Source organism: Astatotilapia calliptera, chromosome 13 (genome assembly GCF_964374335.1).
Source record: "Astatotilapia calliptera chromosome 13, fAstCal68.1, whole genome shotgun sequence".
Taxonomy (NCBI): Eukaryota; Metazoa; Chordata; class Actinopteri; order Cichliformes; family Cichlidae; genus Astatotilapia; species Astatotilapia calliptera.
In genome coordinates, this window is record NC_137434.1 from 13,376,370 (window position 1) to 13,393,180 (window position 16,811).

Here is a 16,811-nt window from a genome sequence, read left to right on the forward strand (position 1 = left end):
GCTAAAGGTGTTTATTGGTTCTTACACAAGTGAAGTGTACAGGTTATATGTGTGTGTGTCTCTGTCTGCTGTTTCTTGTGTATGTGGGTCAGTTCATCACCTTTCATTACTGCTATTCCACTTTTTTTTCTTCTCCACTGCTGGGCTCTATTTGGATTTCTTGGTCATTTTTCATCCACAGTTTGAGCAAGTGTCATTTATGTATCAGCGAGTAGACGTGGTCACAGTGCCCCCTGCAGGCGCGAGGAGCACTTTGCAACGTGAGGATGTTACTGAGCGTCTAAACAACTGTTATCAGCAGGCTAGTCTCAATATTTTCAGTTCATTTATGATTTATACATTAAAACGGGAATTTAAAAATACTACATGGCGGCATTATATACAAAATATGCTATTTGGTGCATGCATTTAGAGACTTAGCTTTGGCGTAAGAGCTCATCGCCTTGATATAATATTCAATTTTTTAACAGTTTTATGCTTAATAAAGGCTCATGTATAATAATGTTTTAGAATTTCATGCCCACACGTTTCTGGTTTGGGTAACAGCCTGATATGAATGCAAGTGGCAACGAGATGCTTTTGGAAATGCTGCCCCGTAATTACAGCAATTTAGAGCAATCTGAATAATTTCAAGCACTGCGGGATAAGTGCAGTCAAAAGAAGAGCAGCTTCGGCAAAAATAGCTGGTGACAGCTCGGAAAATGCATTAAAAAAAATTTTTTTTCTGTTTTTTCTCTTTTTTCCCCCCAATTAAACACCGGACGGGTTTAAACTGAAAATCAGTTTAACATGTCCCAAAGTTTACTTTTTCCCCAGCTAAGCTACCCAGTAAGGCTTAGAGAGGAATTAATCATACTGTAACCTGACAACAGAGGGAGCCAGTGCCATTTAGTGGAGGTAAAATATCTTTCTCAGCAGACATAAACCATCTCCTAAGGGAAACTTCTCACTCTAACCGGTAAGCGTGGTACAAGGATTAAAGTCTCTGCTCATGTAGTGTGTCATGGTTAAATAACTTCCTCGAGCAGAGGAAGCAAATACAATCATGCAAATGATGAAACCAGAGCTCGCGCAGTGGTGAGGTAACCTCAAACCGAACCTGTTCTTTTCATCAGTAGCTTTGTTAAGAAATGTGATGAAGATGGCAGTTAGAGACTAGGACGATAGAACCGGATGCTGAAAGCCATTAAAACAGGTGCACAATATTTCTGTAAATGAGAATAATAACAGTGATCTCATTAATAATATTAAGCTCAACCCTCAAAAATGCCTTCTTTACATCCTGCTTAGTGGCTACACACCTGAAGCAGAAATTGAAGCTGAACCAACATTACGATGCCTACTGCATCTCTTATATCCTGTTCTTGATTTCACTGATGTTTGCCATAAAAAGATGAATGCTTGTTTTATTTCTGTCACTGTCTGTCACATTTATTATATGTGTAAATAACAGATGGGTCGTTATGTAGGTGAAACAATATAAATTCAATTCAGTTCAGTTCAATTAAATTTTGTTTTTAATAATGTCAAATCACACCAGCAGTTGCCTGAAGGCTTTATATCGTAAGATAAAGAATCTACAAAATTATGAGAGAAAACCCCCAAAAATAACATGACCCCCTGTTAGCAATCACTTGGCAACAGTGGGAAGGAAAAACTCCATTTTGAAAGGAAGAAACCTCCAGCAGAACCAGGCTCAGGGAGGGGCCATTTCCTTTGACTGGTTGGGCATGAGGCGAGGGAGACAGTGTGTGGAGGAGAGCCAGACATGAGCAATAACTAATGCTTAAATGCAAAGTAGTGAAAAAGGCATGGAGGGTCAATGGCTCAGTGCCCTCAGCAGTCTAGACCTATTTCAGCATAACTAAGGGAAGATTCAGGGACACCTGACCCAGCCCTAAGCTTTAACAAAAAGGAAAGTTTTAATCCCAAACTTTAGAGATGATGTCTGTCTCCTGAATCCAAAGGAGGAGGTGTTTCCACAGACGAGGGGCCTGAAGCTGAAGGCTCTGCCTCCATTTCACTGTTAAATACTGTAGGAACCACAAGTAAGCCCGCAGTCTGAGAGTGGAGTGCTCTACTGAAATGAAATAGTACTATGAGGTCTTTAAGACAAGGCAAGACCAATTATGTATTAATAAGGATAAGAGTCAAGTTACATTTACAAGTAACCTTCAACATACCTGCCTTAGCATCAGTTTCAATTTTCCTAACTGGCATAAACATGTAGTAGTGGCCCAAATCCTTCGTGTTTCACCACTGCCCAGTGTGCTGGGCTGTTTACAGGATTATAAAACCTTTTGGTGTTCGTGCACAGCTGCACCACAAATAAGACTTTTACACTTAACATGTGGTGGACTTGAAACATCCTTAATTAGGAAGGAGAAATGTGCTGGCAGGAGCTGATTCCTCTGGTGGGATGTAAATTTAAAGGAGACTCACTCTTCCTGATTAAGCGTGGGCCACCGGGACAGAGTGTGATTACAAGTGCTATCACTGGGTGGTACAACTTGACGGCATTTAAGAGATGCGGACGGACTTTATTAGCTGTGGTTGTAATTAAGAGGTAGTCCCACATTTTAAAGTGCCTCCCCGTCTGGCTCTCTGTCTTCCGACAGTGTTTTGAGTGGTTGGAGGTCATAATCTCTTTCACCTGTTTACAACCTTTGCAAAGTGCTAGTCAGACTGTTAATTTTGGTTTGCAAATGTTATTGGGCACTAATAAGCTGCTGAGAAATTAAATGAATAAAGTAAATATATTTGAATTTTTATGTAATTTGGCAGCTTTGATGTAATCATAAATAGATAAAGAACTAACCTGCTATCAGGATAATAGGATAATCAAGGTCACATGTGAGAATATGGGTTATTAGTTCTATCCATTTTTATCAAACTCTATGATTATTTTTCCATAACTTCAGTAAAACAAATCATCCTGCCAGCCAAAAACTGAACAAGTCCACTGAAGAAAGATGTTGTGTTTGCATACTCTCAGACTGCACACACATTGCTACTGTGGGGAGTGCCAGACACTGTGGATGGCAACACCACAGATGCTTAATTATGTGGAAGCGCTGGATCAGAATATTATTGTTTATTCTATCATGAAATATTTATGGCGCTTTTGTCCTGCATAGAGAAAGAAAAGCAATAAGACTGCAATGCACCGAGGCAACAAGGGATTTGCAAAATCCATTAAAAATCATTTTGAATTTATGTGTTGTGTAAACACATATTTTCAATGACTTTCAGTCTGTATTTTAACAAAAATGTCCCTGCAGCTGTGTTATCAGTTACACTATGGCAGCAGAGATTTATAGTCCCAAGGGTGTATCTGAGATTATGTGAAAGACCAGCGCGAGCCTGTGCTGCCAAGTAGCTCTGCAGTGTCACAAAAACAGGGAAAGTGGTTTTGGCAGTGGTTTTCTAATTCTCAGAGGACCCCACTAAGGCCATTAATCCTGTGAATTGCCACTGTTTGCGGTACCTCGACAGCCACTTGCCTTTAGAGATGAGCTGTGTCTTTCTCTGAAGATGTAAAGGACCTCAGAAGAGGGAAAGTTAATTTGACTTGACCTTTCCGGTGCTGGGAACAAGCTGTTATTTAGGACTCTATGCCACAACCTCATCTTCTGTTTCCACACCCTGGGAGGTATTATTGCATAGCAAGACATGCTCTTTCAGGTTTGTAATGAAGTCCCAGCCTCTATGTTTGCTGCTTTGCCCCGTATTCTTCTCTGATAATCAGGAGTCAGAAGTCCCCTGGGAGACAGAAATGGGAAGATTTTTTTAAAAAAGGAAACAAAGAACGAAAACACAGCCAGTACTTTACATCAATAATAATGAGTCATTAATATTTATGGCAACATTAAATTTAATTGTCCTATTTTTGTTTGTTTTGTATGTGTGTGTCTATACCCCATTATCTTTGGGTGTACTGTGATTGTGCTCGATCATTTTAATGAAGTGGAAAAAGTTTGCAAAAAAGTGAACCTCTGGAAATTATCCAGTTTACTGCTGAATCATGAACCATCCCTGTGACGGCATCAAACACAGCAAGTTTAACTTGCAACATTTTCCACCTTTTTCCTTTACTTTTGTTGTAAAGACATTTAACAACATGACTAATCCTTGATATATATTTAGGAAAACAAGTGCAATTTCAAAAGCACGTCTCAGCTTTTCTACATTATTAGGAAATGCTGCTGTACTAAAACAAAGAAACATGTCAGCGCAGCTCTTTTGGCTTAAATGTCAAGAAATAAAAGTGCAAAATTACAATACTGGCAGCTCATTCAGTTTTTATTTTCAGTACTTTGTCCTGTAATGAAAAAAGTTTTCTGTTAATTCACAGGAAATGTCCTTTCTCATTTTTATTTTGAGCTACTAAGGTCACAAAAAAAATGACATTTCCCATGGTGAATGGTAAGAAAATGGTTTCTGTTACTTGATGGTTTATCTGTTACTTTTTTACTTTACTGTAGTGTACCAGGCTGTGGCTCTTTGTCAGTAGGAAGATTGTAAAACTGACCAAAATAAATTGACAGGCTAGTTCTGGCTCCTGGGTCATGTGTTTAATAAAATTACATAATGAACTGCTTCACGTCCTTTAGGAGGTGACTGGGCGCCTCCAATATTCCCTTATTTCAGCAAACTGAGGCTTTCGTGATGTGAAGACAAGGAATTGATTTGTTTTGAATCAGGATTTGCAGTGTCATTGGATAAGGAAATGCCGTTAACAAATCTGGCAGTGTCTGGCAAAGATGCACTACAACAGCTTGGACTGTCTGTAAGAAAAAAAACAGCTGTGCACAAATTAATCTGGGCACTTTTACTCGTACTGCCACTGTTACTTTATTTAGGTCAGACAAGAAATCATTGAAACTTTTACTCTTGGACACCTTTTAGCAGTCCGAGTCAATCATCTTCCAATATCAAGTCCAACTTGCAGCTGTAATACTTGAATGCATTATCAGTGAAATAGATTTCCACACCACCTCATTTTACTCCTTCCCATCCAGCTCCAAGTTTACACAGTCTGGAAACTGTAAAAGGAGTGAATACATGTTATATCAAGTAGGGAGTTAATCAAAAGATTTGCTTCTTGTTTCATCTTAATCCAAAGCAAAAACTGCCCTTTGGTTATGAAGGTAGGTCAGTTTGTTCCCCAGAGATTCTGCTTCAAACTACTTTCCTGTTATGATTTTTGCTGGCTACAAAGAAAACTTCTAGCTGGATTTCTGTGTCTTCCTTGCATAGCTGTAGATGTTTTCCCCAAGGCCACCACATTTTTGGGGGAATGCAGTATCTCATTTCTTTATATTTTTCTTCCAAATGGTGACTTTTTTTTGTGTAATTTTATAAAGTGATAACCCCCCAGACTTTCTAGAAGCATTTGGAAGTTTTTCTTTGGACATGCTGTTTTTTTCACTCATATTCCGTCCTGGCTCCTGTACCTGACTATTTTCAGAGGGCACACAGTAGCTTGGTGGTTAGCACTGTTGCCTCACAGGAAGAAACTCATGCGTTTGCATCTTCTCCCTGTGTCTGTGCGGGTTCTTTCCAAATACTCCAGCTTCACCCCACAGTCCAAAGAAATGCATGAACTTAGTTTAATAGCTGATTCTAAATTGACTGCAGGATGGATGAAAAGGAACATAACTCAAGGGAAGATCTGGTGTTGTGCATATATATAACAGGGAATTTAATAAAGAACCAATTTTGATTAGTCACTTTGTTACAAGCAGCCTGTTGCAAAAACACTCAGTTTGTTCCAATGTCTTTAGTTGAATCTACAGAAAATGCTAAAAGATAGCACAGTTTAACTGGCATAAAATAGTATTTTTGCACCAACAATTGATTCCCGAAGAGCTAATAGTTAAAAATTGGCATATCTTCGCATGGTGCACTGTGTGACCTTCAAAAACATAAAAAATCATCAGATAACTGAAAGATAAAAAAGGAGTGGCAGGCCTAAGTGAGCAGTATCTGAAAGTAACAAAGAAAAAAAGAAACAGGAAAAAGTCCCATGAATACCTGACACAGGATGTGAGAGAAGAGGGAGAAAATTCTGAGTTATGCCAAATTACGCAAGAGCTAGATGTAAAATCTGTGATATATCCAAATTTTAAATGATTGTCAATAAGTATGGAGGAGTTCAGGAGAGAGGTACAACAGTGACTGTCTACTATGTTTCAATAATTTGCTACATGTATTTCCCAATTTCTTAGCAAAATATACAAAAATGAGTGCAGGCTCAAGATTTCTGCACACTACTGTATGTGTTAATGTTGTTTTAGACCAAATATTTCCCTGATCTTTCAACACACAGTGCTGCTAAACTGTGTTGTTTGAGCTGGAAAATGGCTACTGTAGCTTCCCCCATTATTCAGCATGAATAAACAAAAGGAAGAAAAGTACAAGCCGCTCTTTGGAGCACACTAGAACATTCCTGTGTACATGGAAGAATAATCGCCTCTCTTTGCGGATCTGCTTCTTTTAGGGATAAAAAGGAGGATCCATACGGCTGAGTTGGTGCAGGGACAGGACCTCAAAGGATTTGGCTTTTTATGTGCCGTTACAGCTCATGCACACTGATTGCTGTAGATTGTTTGTTAGAGAGAGGGAGTTGTCATGTGGTGTCTCAGAGCATGGACTGGTTTGATCCTCCTCCGTGTTTGCAGATAAAAGTCTGTGAGTCACTGACTGGGATCTGTTAATGATCTCACCCACTCCACCTGTTTCCACCTCCCTGTCTTTCCTATTGGTAATAACATGTATACAGTCTCTGAATCGTCATGTCTTTAACACACAAAGGCACCAAGAGCTGAAAACATCAGCTCACAAAGACATCTGGCAGCTGCAGAGCCTTAAACACACACACTACAAACACACATACACACACATACACGCTGTGGAAATTTTTACTGTGACACACAATAATATAATTCACAGGTGACATGTTTATAATGTTTATCCATCAAGCATCCTGTTCTGCTCTTTTAGTTCATTCACAGTGAGCTCTTGCACTTCATCCATTGGCCCTCATCCGCTCTCCCTGACATTTCCCTTTTTCAAACCCAAACACAGGAAGTATGTGTAGCAGTGGAAAATAGTAAAGGATCCAGTAGATCCAGTGCAGCATTTCCAGTGGTTGCTGAGGGATGCCAGAATGCGTCTGGGCAGAGTGTTTTTAGAGCTCCCTGTCCTATTTAGCCACGGTCAAGGGATTGTTGCTTGACTGTGGATCTAAAAAGTGAATTATTCAGCACAGTTTCCTTTAGCTGGATCACACTTACATATGAAGAGCCTCTGCAGACACACACTTGTATGTCTACAAAGACATTAACTCTGATAGTGACAGGGATCAGAGGCACTCTCTGATAAGTATGGAGCTGGATAATTTGAATCGCTGACAGCTCTTCTCTGACGTATCCACCAATGGTTGCTCAGGAATAAAACACAAGCAAAACATGGAATGACATGACACAGATACACCGGGGCACAATTTCAGCTGACCAGCTGCTGCAACAGCAGCAGTTTAAGGACAGCTTTCAGTTTAAGAGAGTTATGAAACACACACAAGTCTGAATTGTCACTCCAGGCTTTAGAGCCAAGTTTTGTCGTTGATAGATCAAAAAGACAAGAGTCCAAGGAACTGGAAATGGTTTCAGCGCCTCTCGTTCGTTCACCTGAAGAAGAATCCAGATATCCTTGGCTCATTTCTGTTATCAGAAGAATGCAAACGGTGACATCTTTATCAAATCATAGATGTGACAAGCACAGAGAAGAAGTATTGGGAGAACAACTTAGGCCACTCAGTTTATTTGTACACCTATCTGCTAATATGGTAATGATATGCTACAATATAATATGCAATTTATTCATGGCTATGTAATAACAGGTGCAGACCATGTGCATATACGTAGGTATCACAGTGTTCTTAGTTTTCTTAGGTAGACGCTGATATGTCAGCTTGGTATCAGTGCAACTTATTAATTATTAGCCCTGACAACACCAATCCACAATAAGCTCATCAGTATCTGAATGGTTGGGAGATGGGAAACTAGAAAAGAAAAGACTGGGTGGGTGCATTCCTCCTAAGAAGTTTGCAGTAAATGCAAAAACATGCAATTCCCTGTGCAATTTTGAGATTACATAACCTTAAAGGCAATTCACAACTAAATCACAAATAAAAATCATGAGCTTGTAAAACCACCGTGTTAAAAGCCCATCAGCAAGCTGTATTACAGAGATACTGGAAGCTTCATTAAGCTTTAATTGTGAGGATTTTACTTCATCAAGAGGGGAAAAGACATCATATTATTTAATTATAATCATGAGCTATAATTGCAGTTTTTATAGACTAAACACACCCACACCAGCCTCCCACTTAAACTGTACTGGTCCCATCATATCTGTCTCACAGGCCATTTATAGCCCAGAGTTTTAACGCACATCTCCGGGTCAGCGACTGCGTCTACTCACTCCCATGCAGACTTTGCTTTGTCCCGGAGGGATCGCGGCTGCTGGGAGTGTGGGAGGAAAGCAGAGTTTCACGACGAAGGGTGGTGGGTGGATGGGCGGTGGGACGTGGTTATGAAGCGGATTACTGCGTGACGTTGGCGAATTGCAGCAATCTCCAAACTGTACGTGAAGGAGAGACCGACCAGGACGCACTGGATACAGCAGATCTGGGGAGGGAAGTGGAGGAAGGGGGTGGGGGGATCCGACAGAGGTAGAGAGAGAGAGGGAGAGAGGGAAGAGGGAGAGAGAGAAAAATTAAAAACAGGAGGTTGGATGGATGTGAGGGGACAGACAGCAGGACACCGGCTCTAGAAACATCAAGGGTCCCATCAAGAGGTCTGGTGTCTGCACCAAATCAGCCTCAGGGATGTAGTCGAAGCGGTTCGGAGCTCTGCCCATCCGAGCTCATCATCATGAAGAAACACTCTGCAAGGGTTGCCCCGCTGTCCGCCTGCAACAGTCCGGTGCTCACCCTCACCAAAGTGGAAGGTAGGGAGTTCCGTTGAGACCGCCTGTACCCCCGCAAACTGGGGGCTGCCGGTGTGCCTCTGACAGAGACCGGAGCTCAGCTCAAATATTTCTGTTCACGAATCGTTTTTTGTTTTTGTTTTTTAAGACAAGGATCAACTTTAGAAAATCTCACTGTGAGCAACACGAAGCGACGGGAATCAGTCAAGCGCTCAACTTCAAATCAATGATGCAATATTTGTGGGTTTTGACATCAAGGCTCAAGATCCATTTTCTTTACATGAGTGATGTCAGATGCTTCACTTGGATGTTAGGCTGTTTTATTTCTCTCGTTATACGACAACGATGACAAATTTGTTCCGTTGCGTTTAAATGATTGCGTTATTGACGCACTGATTTTTGGGAATGAGCGCGACTCGCGAAGGCTGTGCCAAAAATGTACTGGTCCTTGGGGAGGGTCTTAAGTTGTTATTGCAGCAGGGATTCCCCTCGCACTCTCCCCCGTGTACCCATCATCACAGGCTGCAGGAGTCTCTGCTTAAAATGCCAGCGGATAATGCCAGGGCAGCCGGGACATGAACCCAGCAGCAAGCGTGTTATCGGTGGTCCCATTAAACGCTCCGTGGTAGTGTCCTTCAGTCTTCCTCATAGCTTGATGTTGGGTCTCACTGGGTCTCCCCTGTCTCGTCTGAAAATCCCTCTGATCTGCAGGAGCGCTGGCATTTCCTGCTGACATCATTAAGAGACAACACCTCTCGGAGTTCTTGTGTGTGTCTTGTGTGTGTGTGTGTGTCTGCTGCAGCATTCTCAACACCTTCTTGAAAGAGTATAGTGTGATAGTCCCTTTGATGCCTGTACAGTATCCCTCCTATGATGTTCTCCTCTGCCTGATTCTTGTGCAAAGAGCTGATGTTATGCTCCCCCCCCCCATCTATTACTCGAGACTACTGAACATCAGTGTTTTTGCAGAAAAGATGTTCACCTTTCAGCTGGATCAAATAGAGAAATAACTGCAATTATTTTGGTGAGTTTCATAGAGCCTCATTATGACAAACTCACAACATGAAACTAGAACCTCAGAGCTTTTATAGACAAACTCATTGCGTGACCATGACGGGTTTGGTGGAGGCTGTACTTTTGTGCAGTGCAGTATTGAAGCTCAAGGTGACTGATCATCAGTGAAGCCACTAAAAAAAGCTATTAGGTTACATAAAACACAGAAATTTAAGAGAACAGTCACATAAATACTTGTTAAACTGTTTACCTCTCTGCTTCCGTCATGCAGGGCTCGAGTTGTTGCTGACTCAGACTTAACTCTGTCTCTGCTCCTGTTGTTTGGGAGTTTGCTATCGTCTGGAGCATTAATGTGAAACCATCTGAAAATGCTTCATTATTCATAATCGATCACTCAACCAGCAGATGGAAGGTGAGTGGCCAATTTTTATGCAGGTTTTTAAATGGACATGGATGAAATCGACGCCCGAGGTGTTTAGTTTGCATTGCATACACTCAGACAAGGCGCCCCGGGTAACTTCAGAATAATCCGTGCTGCTGGATTACCAAAGATTTTAAGCTCATTAGTGTAAATTTCAGGGTCGACGGGTTTTATTTTCAGAATAGCTGGGATGGCGGGGTGTTATTTGACAAGCTTGTGTATACAGGCTTGACAAAAACTCTGCTGTGACACGAGGCAGCGGGGAGAGAAAACGTGCATATAGGCGTCTTGTGTTGGGGATGAAACGGTATTGTAAATTTTTGAGGGGAGTCAAAGCAGTAAAGTTTGTGATGTGAGCGCTCGGCTGCTCGTTTTTAGCAGCTGCTTTGAAGGAGTGGTGGTGGTGGAGGAGTGGGGGGATCACAGGGGGCCACAGCATATCAACATGCAGCTTTTCAGAGTCTCTCATGCTTATGTAACACCAGCACTGAAAACTCTGTTCTCCTCACTAACAACCTGCAGCAAACTGTCAAAGACTTTTTATCCCCCAGTCTTGAATTGTCAGTGGTCTGTCTTTTCTCTTCTTTTTTGTGTCCAGTGAACAGGCACACTTCCACACAGCGTGAAGCAACAAGTACAGTATCTGATTTGAACATGAAATTCTATTTTTTCTTACATTTATTGCTTGAATTGATACATTTACTGGATAGTAACCAATCTGTTCTTCATCACAAAGCATTTCCATAGTCATCCTATGATCTCCTCTTTGTTGGTTGACTCATGGTTCTGGTTATACAGTTCAATGTTGTCTCTTACAGCTTTAATTCATTCCTTTGGAGTATTTACCGCTTCCTCTGTGTTTTCTTCTCATAGACAATAATTATTATTGATTTCTCTTTTAAACGTATTTCTATCCATGGCGTCTTTAGGGAATGTCGGTCCCTTTATCTTCATAAGCAGGGGTAAGAAGTTCATAAACGTCCCTTTAATCTCAGCAATTTAATTATATCCTCTGAAACTGTGCAGGCACGTTTTCAGAGTGATTCAGCACACATACGCCCCCCCGGGAAGCTGGTCACCAGCTGCCGTTATGGGCACACTAAATCTTTCCCAAAAGGCTTCATGCACTTTGACCATGAGTTTCTGTATGTGTGCCACTCAGACGATAGCAAATTAAAAGCCTTTGTATAGAGAAGTAGACCCTTTAGATTAACTTGATTAAAGCAGTTGGACGCTTGAGTGCTGGGCAATGTTAGGAGTTCTTATTTTGACCTTCCTGCTCTGCTTTTTTGCGCCTGTGCATCTATCTGATCCAAGTATATTCATACGGGCCAACTTTAAAACATAAATGATTTGGACGATTCAAGACAGAGAACATAAAAATCTGAATTGCAATCATTGCTTTACAGAAAGCGAACACCGCATGTTTGCTTCAAGGACAGAATCTTGAATCTTGTACTCATTTGCATGTGTCTTATTTGTATGTAAATGTGCAGCAGCACCCTCAGTATGGAGATCAGGCTACATGTGCCAGACAGAGGTCAACATATTGCATGTACATATTGTGCATGTATTAGATACATCAGTAAAAAGCTTACTGGGAGTATTAGTGGGATTCGTCTTAGAGTTTCTTCCTCAGCCTTATTAAATTCTTCACATTCATTCTTTGAGCGTAATTGGAGTTGAAATTGTTGGTTGTCAGAGGAGCAAAAGTAAATCTTGATCTTCGTGCTAAATGTATTTTAAAAGCCAGTGAAACGGGTCTTTGGGCCTTGATAAGTGTGCATTGAATACACAGTGACAGGGCTTTTGTTTTATTAAGAGGCCGAGCTTTTGCTTAGGTTTATCAAGTACAGCATGCGTGTGTGCAGAGAGGGCTGTGAGTGAAGCCGAACGTTATTGGAGGTTTGTTGCACGACTTCTTTTCTGTATGTTATATTTGTAATTTATATAGTAAAAGCAGTGCGTTTAAGCAAAGCCCGCTATAAATATGTGTAAAGACGAAGCTCCTCAGCGGTAATCCTAAATCGAGTGAGCTGATCCAAAAGCTTTTCGGTGAGAAGGAAGACTGCCTGTCTTCTCCAAATACACAATGCACCCAGCAGACTAGACGCTACAGCTGTGGTTGGGTTAACACGCTGTTTATGACAAATAATTTAACAACAAAAATGTAAAAAATTATATTTATTTGAGCCATTTAGACAGAAATGTGAATACTCGAGTGTGCAAACGTGCGTTTCATCTGTGAAAGTGAGTAAGCAGTTAGTTTGTTGAACATACTTTTTGATGCCATTAAAAACTCAATTGCCAAACTGCGAGTGTCTCACAGCAGTGACACAATAAAAGGGTTAAGATGTGTTTAAAAAAAAAGGTGCAGTCGTGACTCAGGTTTGTGAAATTTGATAGAGTCCCTGTGTCATCAGTGGCCTTGGGGTGCAATAAAGGGAGTAAAACCACAGTTTGGGCAGACACTCAGCATACACCTGCCGTGGTTGCCTTTCCATTACCTTAACAGGAATGCTGTGGCCAATCTCTTAAATATTGATTTGTCGCAGAAAGTGCTGGGACTCTTGCCAGTCTGTTAAACTGCGGGTACATCACAGTGCATTCACTGGTATAAGGCACTGCAAGCGAGGGAGGGCTGCTTCAGAACAGGGTTATCCTTTAGCGTACCCGATGCCAAATATGATTGCTATTACTCTGCTGCAAAACACAGTGCGCAGACCTGCACAATCACTCTCTGCTTGCATGCACGCAGTGTAACCAATAAGGCATGAAGGGGGCTGCAGCATTGACCTGTATCATGAGCATCTGTTGAACCAGCTGGGCAGGTCAAGGCAGACACAAACAACAAGTTTGTTCCTCGGTGAGGAAGTCGCCGCGCTGTCCTTTGAGGTTGAAGGAGAAACCGAGAACGAAGGAGAGCAGGATCAGTAACAGCTGACCCACCCTTGTCTGCCCTTCTGGGCCTTTAGTCCCCTCAGCCCATGTGGTCCTACCTATCAGCTGGTTGACGCAGCAGGGTGTGTTTTCCGCCTGTCTCTCTTTTGTGTTATTGAGTGGGACAGGCTTGTCAGATGAGCCTGCTCTGGTGTGTTGAAAGGACGCTGACTGACAGCTTGGCCTGACCAAGTTGTCACAGTCAAGTATCACAGACTCACACTGTCTGTCAGACTCTGAGGCCACAAAGACAGTAACTGCTGTCTGTGTGCTGCTTGTCTTTCTAGCTGTCTCTGCGATTAAATTACCATCCTTTTTTATAAAAGTACAGTTAATGGTTTTTTTGTTTTTTTTAAATATATGTATATATATATAAATCGCCTTTTTTTCCCAAGCAAAAAGAAAACAGTATTTCTAAAACACTCTGCCTCAGACTTCTGTCAGACCTGACAAACCAAATAAGTCAACATGGATCTGAAGGATTTATTTTTATTGAGGTATTTATTGAGTGATTGATGCTGTGTGACAGCCATAAACCAGTTTAAAGAAGAAGAACTGTGATTTTGAAATTGTTTGCTTGTTTTTTATTATTATTTTTCAGAGCATTACACAAAAAATGTGAAAGGTTCAGTTCAACTTACTTAAAGACACCTCAGTCATACCTTACTATGCGGGTAACTTTATTTAAAAATGAGAGATTTTCTTCCCTCAGCCTTGTACAATGACACTAAAAAGTAAAAGTGTCAAAATTAAGACGATCTGACTCCTTAAGGTTTTTACACAAAGACTTCATGCTGTAATGTTGGCTTGAGTAAGTTGAACTACTTAATTTGTATTCATCACCAAGCAAAACCAAAGACAGTAAATAAAAGGAGAAGAGTTTCTCTGAAGTGTGTGTGTGTGTATGATTGATCTGTTTACCCTCTTGAATCGCTGAGGCAGAGCACTCTTGCTCCCACGGAGGTGTTGCCAAACAGACAAAACTCTCCTACCACTACGTCTCCCCTTGTTGAGGTCCCGGGTAAACACTCCCTACTGTTGCACCCTGCCGCCCTGGCAAACCAGGCTTGGGCGGTGGCCCGTTCAGGGAGCAAAGACAGGGACGTATCGAGACTTTCTCAGCCTGTCACGGCCGGGTTCTTTGAAGTGTGAGAGCGAGCAGTCAGGCAGGGCTCTGCTGGCACGTTTGGGATTTGCAGCTATCAGCAGGAGAGATCTGCACTGCAGAGACTGCAGAGGGAGGGAGGATAGCAGAAGTGGGAAGGCTGGCTGGGAAGCAGGGAAACACAGACTTATGAGGGAGAGGAGCTGGAAAACTGGCTCGATAGTGACAAGATTAATCTCAACATCCACTGGAGTCCTTTGCCTCTACTGGGAGTGGGATGTATGTTCAGTATCCGGCATACGAGGTGCTTAGTGGACTAAAGTACTTCAGGCAGATATATGAGCTTGCAGCACAAAGATTGATTTACTGTGCCATATTTTAACAAATATACACTTGTAGATAAATAGATAGATGCTAATAGGCTACTAGTTTACCTGTGCTTATTAAATCCTATGATTCTAGCGTGCTTTCATTCTACCGAGCAGTAGGGATGACTGTATCTGAGGAAGCAACAAGAAGAAGCCATACACAGCTGTCAGAGCAGATCACAAGCTGCCCCTAGAAACACTTTCTTCTTGTCTCCTGCAATTTTGCAGATGTCCGTTAGCATCCAATGAAGTATATTTGGACATAGAATGGGTTGAATAAATGTAGACATTTTCATCCAGGGTTTAACTTTTCTATCACAGTAATCTAAAACTAAAACTAATTTGCGATCCAGTGCACGCAAAGGCTGAGATTAATTATTAAAATGTCAGAAATGCACTGTTCCTGTGCTCCAGACAGCTAAGTGTGACAGACTCACCTTGACGGTTGACATTAGATTATGAATTAAAAAGGTGAATCATTTAACACTTTAAGAAGACTCGGTCTGAGTATTTCATCTATGGTCATAATAGCTTCAAATGTCATTAGTGGAGAGGCCCTTCGATTTTGCCGGGCCACTCCATCGACTCAGATCCAGCACACTGATGAGTTCACTCGATATGTTCGTTACTGGCATTCAGGGTTCATAGAGCATCATTAGTCACCATCAGTCTAAGTGTAAAAGAAGTGCGCTCCGTTTTAAGTCATTAGTCTGGGAAGATATACTTGCAGCTCTGCATTTAATTACAGGGGCTTTAATTAGTATTTTATTGCATGACACATTTTTATTTAATAAGAGACAGACTATTGTATTTAAGTATTGTGGTAACTGCCACAGCCTGGAGTACAGGCTGTATAATATCACTAATGTTGTCACTTCACTAAGTGTGCCAGAGCTGATAATGCTTAGCTAGGCCCCAGAGTCTGCCTGGGGGCTGATTGGCTTGGTCCATTATCACATTTGGGAGATTAAACTGTGGTCCAGAGATGTGGTCAGAGCCACAGGATGCGGGATGGAGGCCCAGGAAGGACACAAAATGGGCAGCACCAATAAAGAGATGACCTTCAGAAAAAGACAAAGAGGCCTCAGAGCTCAGAATAGAGAAACTTAATTCTCACCCCTGTGCACAAGACTTTGATAAACATCCATGTGTGCCTGTTTCTTTTTTTGGCCACTGCTGATTCATCACTTCATTGCGGTGACAATGACAAAGATCTCGAATCATCTTTAGTTTTTTTTGTGCCTCCGTGCTGTCAGATCCGTCAGTTGCTTTCGCAGCAGCAGGGAACATTGTTCAGGTTCCTCTAACAGCGCCGCATCTTAACTCCATCTCTTTTTGACGTTTGCGATAGATAAACAGAACGTGAATCTCTCGTGCAGCCAGTATAGGTAGCCCGGCGAAGCCGGGGCATTAGCATAAGAGTCATCAGGGGAGTTAATCTACGGTATGATGAGACCACCTGGAAAGGTCAGAGTCAGCTCTTCCAGTAGCAGTGAATTGCCTCATTGGGTGTGATGGATGACCCCTTACACAGCTCTTTTGTAAAATATGCAGGTTATATTAGACAAGGTGGTTTTATTTGTTTTGGGTTTTTTTTTATTCTTTTATTATTACACAGATCACATTCACAGAACTGCAGACAGTGCCGCGTATATAGCAACAACTGATACGGCACAGCGACAATATTTTGAGAGCTGAGTGTCCTGTTGATGCCGTCAGACAATCATTTCCACAGCGTAATCAAATCAAGTTAAATTTATTCTTCCCTCACCGAGGCCCTTTGAAGTGCATTCAGTATTCCAGTCAACAGCATACAGTGCAGTGATGAATTGGCAAAAGGCTCCCCGCAGCACATCATTACCACTGGAAACACCATTAGGGAGATCGCTCATTTTCAACATTTTGGAAGGTAGGAAGCGACCGAAGATGCATGATGCCTATTATGCAGCTGTTATGAAGTAGAGCTGAT

General features: G+C 41.7%; 1 protein-coding gene and 1 long non-coding RNA gene across 3 annotated transcripts in view; one reads left to right on the forward strand and one right to left on the reverse strand.

Annotated features, from left to right (window-relative positions):
• slc35f3b (solute carrier family 35 member F3b) overlaps positions 1-16,811 on the forward strand; it is a 51,363-nt gene that overhangs the window by 18,964 nt on the left and 15,588 nt on the right. Inside the window, exon 1 of one of the 2 annotated variants that reach the window (XM_026190034.2) lies at positions 8,882-9,015. The exons of the other annotated variant lie outside the window; for it this stretch is intronic. Coding sequence (XP_026045819.1) covers positions 8,940-9,015 — 76 coding nt within the window. The 5' untranslated portion in view covers positions 8,882-8,939. Of the gene's footprint in view, positions 1-8,881; positions 9,016-16,811 lie in introns of those variants that run through there. 2 annotated transcript variants of the gene reach the window in all.
• LOC145419619 (uncharacterized) lies at positions 6,908-8,705 on the reverse strand. Its single transcript, XR_013900921.1, has 2 exons — positions 8,488-8,705; positions 6,908-7,724 (listed from the first exon to the last, which is right to left on the reverse strand). It is a non-coding gene; the product is annotated as an uncharacterized LOC145419619 (long non-coding RNA).